Source organism: Rattus norvegicus, chromosome 20, assembly GCF_021556685.1.
Source record: "Rattus norvegicus strain SHRSP/BbbUtx chromosome 20, alternate assembly SHRSP_T2T, whole genome shotgun sequence".
Taxonomy (NCBI): Eukaryota; Metazoa; Chordata; class Mammalia; order Rodentia; family Muridae; genus Rattus; species Rattus norvegicus.
In genome coordinates, this window is record NC_141553.1 from 5,575,567 (window position 1) to 5,582,875 (window position 7,309).

Genomic DNA, 7,309 nt, shown 5'->3' on the forward strand with positions numbered 1-7,309 from the left:
CAGGGGAGTTGCAACAGTTGGATACTCTGTACCCATTTCCTTGAAGTTTGAATTCAGGAGATGTGTGAAGCCCTGGTGAAATGATCCACTGACAAGGACCACACTGTAGGCCAAACAAGGCAGGGGTGAGGTGACATAAAAACATTCAGTAATGTGCCCCTCCCCCGGTGGTCACCACCCAGAACTCCTCTTGAAGCTCAGGTGTCCCTCACCTGTAAGTACTGACCTTATGAAAAGGAAACAGGCAAGCATTTTTTTTTTTTTTTCAGAGCTGGGGACCGAACCCAGGGCCTTGCGCTTGCTAGGCAAACGCTCTACCACTGAGCTAAATCCCCAACCCCAGCATTTTTTTTTAAGTACACTGTAGCTGTCTTCAGACACAGAAGAAGAGAGCATCAGATCCCATTACAGACCGTTGTGAGCCACCACGTGGTTACTGGGAATTGAACTCAGGACCTCTGGAAGAGCAGTCAGTGCTTTTAGCCACTGAGCCATATCTCCAGCCCCCAAGCTGCAAGAGGTGTGACTGGTACCAGGGCAGCACAAACTGTGACCACAAAGTTCTACTGGGACTTAGTGACCAGAAAATGAGGGACTTGTAGAACAGCTGTTGGTGCCATTCGAGGTCCACACTGTAATAGGCTGCCGCTGAGCATGCAGAAGCTTCCAGAAGTCCGCCAGGAATCATCTCTCATGGGTTTCTCTCAGAAGTTACCTAAAGTCACAAAACCCCGATGACCGAGGCCATTCACGTTCGCACGCCCACTTCACCAAACCCCTACTTTTCTATCTCCTGCCCCGTTCCTCGTCCCTCCCCCTCCGCTCCTCTCCTATCTGCTCCACATCTTCCTCCCTTTGCCATAGACTCCTCGGGTTTCTTCACTCACCTGCGGGTACTGGGCATGCGTGTGGCTGTGACCATGAGCACGGTGCCCAGGAGGCATCCCACAAGGCCGAGAGCCAGGCCCAGGCCACAGATCAGGGTCTCTGTGGTGTCCGGTGGTGGGGTAAGCACCTGGGGCTCTGGGAAAGAAAGCGAGGGTCAGAGGAGACAGGGAGGGATCTGGAGTAGTGGACACGAGGACGTGGACTGACTAGGACAGGGTGCTGCATACCCCAGTGCTGGAGGAGCGGTGCGTCCAGGCCCCAGTGCTCCACCCTGCAGTCGTACACATCCTCCGCCGTGGGCACGAAGGTCAGGTAGTGGAACTTCCGGAACCTGTGGTTAGGCTGGGAGTAGAAGCTGGTCTGGGTCACTCCCTTAGTGATGGGCTGGCTGTTGCGCAGCCAGGTGATATTGATCACAGGCGGGAAGATATCTTCCACCATGCAGATGAGGACATTGGGTTTTCCCAGCTCCACGCGAGACTTGGGGAATACGGTCACCCGGGGAGGCACTAGGAGGAATCAGAACCTGAATCCCAAAATCCCGTCCCGTACAGTTGGGCTTTACTAGGGCCAAGATTAAGGGATACTTCCTGCAGTAGCTTTCTGGGACCCTCCTGGGGCAGGAGGGGAGGGGAGGGCAGGGCTCTGGAGAGGGGTTGGGGGTCCTGTCCCTGCCTAGTTAGGTGGGGTGGAAGGAGGGCCCGGTACCACTGACGGCTCTGGTTCGGTTGGAGCGTTCTACCAAGACGTCCAGATGAGCTCTGATCATGGAGATGCTCATCAGCCCGCTCTGAAAGTCCGAGTACGCGAAGTCTGCAAACTCGGGCAGACGCCACACGACCTCCCCCTTCTTCAGATCCACAGAGAAAATCTGTTCCCCGTCAAATTCGTGTGTGAACTGTCCGGAGGCGTCGTAAGACTGGTAGAAGGCTGGTCCGTAGGAGCCCATGTGGTCGGCTGTATCGGGTGAGGGATGGATGGGAGCGGAGAGAAATGTGTCTCAGCTTCTGAGTCTCAGCCTGCGCCCATGCTGGGCTGTGTGCGAGGACAGCCGGGTAAAGCCACAGCAGCCCCTGGAAGGGCTCCAGGGACACGAAAGTGGGAGGGCCGAGAGGGCGTGGCCACTGCAAGCATGGGTGGAGGCGTGGCCAACAGCGCGCTTGGGTGGAGCTGACAAAGCAGGGTGGGAAAAGGAGAGACTGCCCACCCCAGAAGGTGTCAGGTTTCCAGATCTCCAACAGCAGCGGTAGCTGTAGTGGCAGCCACCCTGTCAGGTCGTGTGTGAGAGATGGTAAATTTGGGGTGAGGAGAAAATGGTTAAGGGGAAGCATTGAAGGGGGCTTTTGGGAAAGCGAGCTAGTTTAGGGGTGGGTAAGGGACAGTGACAGACAGGAACACGATTTAATAATATCTATGATCCAGAGACCAAGGTGAGGGAAAGGGCGGCTTTTCCACAAGCCGGGCATGACGACACACCCCTCCAACTCCAGCACTCAGAGGGCAGAGACAGGAGGATCAGAAGTTTAAGACCTGCGCGGGCTACCTAATTCAATGAAACGCTGTCTCCTACAACAGTGGAGGGAGGGAGAAGATCCCCAAATATTGTAAGATACACCGGACATAAAGTCAGAAGTTCATGCCTGGCAGCCGCGCCACACAAACTTTAATCCCAGCGCTTAAGAGGCCGAGGCAGGCTGATCTCTGGGTTTGGGACCAGCCTGGTCTACAGAGCAAGTTCCAGGGTAGCCAGGGCTACACAGAGAAACCGTGTCTTGAAAAGCCAATTAAAAAAAAATGGGGGGTTGGGGATTTAGCTCAGTGGTAGAGCGCTTGCCTAGGAAGCGCAAGGCCCTGGGTTCGGTCCCCAGCTCCGGAAAAAAAAAAAAATGGGATTCAAAGTTTCACACTCTGAAGGAGTGTGAGGGACTGCCGTGAGCCCAGCACGGTGCTAAACGCGGAAAGCCAAAGGGGATCGCACATAAACACACAGCGGAGGTGAATGCTGCACCAAAGCCGGACAAGAACTGCCCGTCGCAGTCAGGAAGTGGTACAGGAGCCAGGGTGTTCTGCAGTGAGGCGAGTGAGGGCAGGGATCTCAGAAAAGGAAGGGGCAAGGAGAACTCGGAATGTAAAAGAAGCCCAGAGGAGACCCGGCCTCAGCCCCGTGGTTAGGTCCACAATGGAGGTGACAGAGTGGCAGGGATTTGTCTGCGGTATGTGTGTGTGGGGGGGGAGGTTTGCCGTATACCCGACGCAGAGACACTTTCTCTTGTGCCACCCCCCCACAGGTGTCCCCAGCACTTACCCTTGATGGCCCATACTCCCCGGGGACCCAGGAAGCTCATTATGGTTAGAAATACCTGGACCAGCTCCACAAAGAGGACCATTGCCGGGTTGGGTGGCTTTAACAACGTTTGTTTGGGGAGCAAGGGAGCAAGATGGAGATAAAAAGAAACGGAGTCTAGGTTAGGGGAAGACCCTTGCAGTAAGCAGCCAATCAGAGCAGTTCTCTGAGATGATGAGTTTGTTGCTGGGTAAGGAAGTAAAGAGAATGGGTGAAAGGTGGAGGCCGTGGGTTACTGGCCACTTCACCTTTCAAGAAGGGGCTTCAGGAAGGAGCAGAGAAGCCACAGAGCACCAAATGGCTGAGCCGGGCAAAGCCTCCATCTGGTCCATGATAGAACCTGATTTTTCCTGTGGGTCCCTCTGGGAAAATTTAAAATATAAAATAAAACACACTAAGAAACTTTAAAGGGAAATCATTGGATAAAATAAATCACAGGATAAAAACCCTTATATCTGCAAATCATTTTAAAAAACATTTTATTTTATCCCGTAAGAAAGAATGTATAACCACTAATGATGCTTTCCCCTGAAGGAACACCACAGATGTGGTCTTCATTTATCCCTTCTGGTCCCTAGACACCCTCTTCCATGCTGGCCAGAGGTTGACCAGGGTTCGCATGCACCTAGCGTTTGCCTCTTGATGGGCTCTGCCAATGGCTGGCCCTGGAAGGACTCCATCAATACTCCCTCAATAGAGAGATGCAGGCATGGTGGCCACAGCTTTAATGCCAGCACTCTGGAGGGTGAGGCAAGTGGATCCCTATGAGTTTGATGCCAGCCTGGTCTACAGAGCGGGTTCCAGACCAGCCAGGGCTGCATAGAGAAACCTTGTTTAAGATGAATAATGGTCTATCATGACAGAGAGAACTTCCGTCAAACTTCCGGCAGCCACCTTCCGACGACATTGAAAGGATTTTCAAGCTTGACGATGTCTGAGAAATCTCCTGGATCTTTGGCTCCAGAGAGCCTGTGGAGTTTGGAATAAATACACATTTGTGGTACTGTGGGTAAAGCGCTTGCCACAAGAGCATAAGGAGCGGGCTGGAGAGATGGCTCAGTGGTTAAGAGCACCCGACTGCTCTTCCAGAGGTCATGAGTTCAATTCCCAGCAACCACATGGTGGCTCACAACCATCTGTAAAGAGATCTGATGCCCTCTTCTGGTGTATCAGAAGACAGCTCTGGTGTATCAGAAGACAGCTACAGTGTACTTATATATAATAAATAAATAAATAAAAATAAAAAATAAAAGACTTTATTTAAAAAAAAAAAGAGCATAAGGAGCTGAGTTTGGATTCCCAGCACACCAAAACAGCCAGCCATGGTGGCGCAGGTCTGTAAACACAGCCCCGGGAGGGCAAAGACAGGCAGATCTGTGAACCTGGCTGGCCAGCCAGCTAGCCAAATAGGTGAGCTCCAGGTTCAGCCACAGTCCCATCTCAGAGGATATGGGGGAGGTGCGCTGGGAAACAGTAAAATCCCACGCTGCTCTGCCAGAGGACCAGATTTGGGAACCAGTGCCCACATGAGGCTGTTCATAACATCCTGTAACTGCAGCTCCAGGGGGATCTGATTCCTCTAGTCTCAGTGGGCACCTGAACTCACATGCACACACCGATGCTCAGACACATGTGTGCATGCATACACATAACTAAAAATGAAATAAACCATCTTTTAAAAATGAGGTGTGTAAAAAAAAAAAAAAAGAGGTGTGGGCTGGAGAGATGACTCAGTGGTTAAGAGCACTGACTGCTCTTCCAGAGGTCCTGAGTTCAATTCCCAGCAACCACATGGTGGCTCACAACCATCTGTAAAGAGATCCGATGACCTCTTCTGGTATGTCTGAAGACAGCTACAGTGTACTCATATATAATAAGTAAATAAATCTTTTTTTAAAAAAATGAGATGTAACGCAAAAGAGGAAGGCACCCCTGCCTCTACATGCATGAGCTCATAACAAATAAAACCCTGTCATAGGAGCCTGAAGGGCATTGTGTTAGATGGAGGAGTAAGTCTGACATAGAAAGGCAACGCCACAGGCCCGCACGTGTGGACGCTAAGTCGATTATGCTGTGAATGCAGAGAGCAAAGATGGTAGTGTCCGGGAGTGGCTGGGAGGGGAGGTACAGAGAGAGCGTGGCTAACCAGCTGAGAGCAATCCACTGTCTCAGAACAGCTGCTGGAGAGGGCTTTGAATGTTCCCAACACAGGAATGACGGATGTTTGCTGTGATGGGTGCTGGTTTCCCTATTCAACACCACACAGTGCACACATATGACAAAATATCCCATCCCTCTCTTAAAGATCTACAGCTATGTGTTACTGGAATCAGTTGTTAAGATTCCACATCAGGGGCTGGAGAGACGGCTCAGCAGTTAAGAACACCGGCTGCTCTTGCAGAAAACCTGGGATATGTTCACAACACACACAAAACTGGTATCAACCATCTGTAATTCCAGTTCCAGGAGATCTGCCTCCCTCTTCCGGTCACTACAGTCACTACGGACATTGTATACATGTGTATATACGCACGCAAACGCTCATCATACCAAAATAAAAATAAATCTTTTAAAAGTCATATCAATTTAATGTATTGGTTATTTAATAAATACAGATTCCTGGATTTCATCCTGACCTTAGTGGGCTTAGCCCAGGGTGGTTCTTGAGTAACCTATATGGCCCTTTTTTCCGGTTAAAACTACCTTGACACCCTTTCCTCGGGACATAAGGGGTTCCTGCTCTGAGGCTGTCAAGTCTAGCCCTCGGAGGGCTGACTGGTCCAACTGGTGGAATTGTAACCTGATTCCGGTTTCTGCCTCCCGACCCGGTGTCTACAACAAGCCTGACACACAGAGTTCTCTCTGCAGGTGTCTGCATGGATGAGGGTCCCTCCTCACAGCCTTGAACCCTCCCTGCCTTAGTTTCTCTTCCAGTGAGGCTATAGCTAGAATCTCAGGTCAGCAAGACAAGAGATGGGTACGTCTTGGAGAAGTCATGGCCTCTCTGCTTAGTAACGGCTGAGTGGAGCTCAGCGACTTTGAGATGGGAGGGTCCAGCAGCTTATCAAGAGGGGCTGATGCTTGGGGTTGGGGATTTAGCTCAGTGGTAGAGTGCTTGCCTAGCAAGCGCAAGGCCCTGGGTTCTTTCCCCAGCTCCGAAAAAAGAGAGAGAGAGAGAGAGAGAGAGAGAGAGAGAGAGAGAGAGAGAGAGAAAGAGAGAGAGAGAGAGAGGCTGGTATATTTTTATTTCTAAATATGTGAAGGAGTCGCAGCTCACATCCACAATCTCAGCACCAAAGAGGCTGAGGGAGATTGCACAACCATAAGACTAGATTCTATCTCAAAAAAAAAAAAAAATCAAGATGGACTGGAGAGACGGCCCAGAGGTAAAAAGCAGTGGCTGCTCTTCCAGAGGACCGAGCTTTGATTCCCAGCAACCACCTGGTGTCCTACAATCATCTGTAACCCCAGTTCCTGGAGCTCCAGTGGTGCACAGGCACACCCGCAGGCAAAACGCCATGCATAAGAAACAAACAAATCTTTTAAAAATATAAAACAACAAAATGAAATAAAAGTAAAACCCCTGAGCCTCCTGGCCACTGCCCCTCAAAGTGAACTGCATACTCAGTGTACATCTGTTTTCTGCCTGAAAGATAGAAATTTGGTTCTGTTTTGGGTTTTTGTCATTTGTCTGTTTTTATTTTCTTACATTTATCTATTTTGAGACGGGGTTTCTTCGTGTAGCTCTGGCTGCCTGGAACCCACAGATACTTACCTGCCTCTGCCTCCTGAGTGCTGGAACCAAAGGTGTGTGCTGCCTCCACCCTCCTCCCTCCTCCTCCTCCTCTTCCTCTTCCTTTTAGAGATTTATATTTTGGGGGCTGGAGAGGTGGCTCAGCGGTTAAGAGCACTGACTGCTCTTCCAGAGGTCCTGAGTTCAATTCCCAGCAACCACATGGTGGCTCACGACCATCTGTAATGAGATCCGATGCCCTCTTCTGGCCTGCAGGCACACATGCAAATAGAACACTCATACATAATAAATAAATAATAAATAAATAAATGGAATACCCACCA

General features: G+C 50.6%; 1 protein-coding gene across 2 annotated transcripts; it reads right to left on the reverse strand.

Annotated features, from left to right (window-relative positions):
• Positions 1 to 275: 275 nt before the first annotated feature.
• Positions 276 to 3,308, reverse strand: RT1-DOa (RT1 class II, locus DOa). Of its 2 annotated transcripts, XM_087596848.1 has the most exons (5): positions 3,194 to 3,308; positions 1,597 to 1,845; positions 1,116 to 1,397; positions 888 to 1,023; positions 276 to 715 (listed from the first exon to the last, which is right to left on the reverse strand). In XM_087596848.1, the coding sequence occupies exons 1-5, from the start codon at positions 3,273 to 3,275 to the stop codon at positions 712 to 714; spliced, it is 753 nt and encodes a 250-aa protein (XP_087452974.1). In that variant the 5' UTR covers positions 3,276 to 3,308; the 3' UTR covers positions 276 to 711.
• Positions 3,309 to 7,309: the final 4,001 nt, after the last annotated feature.

Coding starts and splice junctions, on each gene's coding strand:
- RT1-DOa (XM_087596848.1), bottom strand. CDS start 3,275: ATGGTCCTCTTTGTGGAGCTGGTCCAGGTATTTCTAACCATAATGAGC. Junction 1,846..3,193: donor GGGAGTATGGGCCATCAAGG/GTAAGTGCTGGG, acceptor CACCCGATACAG/CCGACCACATGGGCTCCTAC. Junction 1,024..1,115: donor ACCGCTCCTCCAGCACTGGG/GTATGCAGCACC, acceptor TTTCTTTCCCAG/AGCCCCAGGTGCTTACCCCA.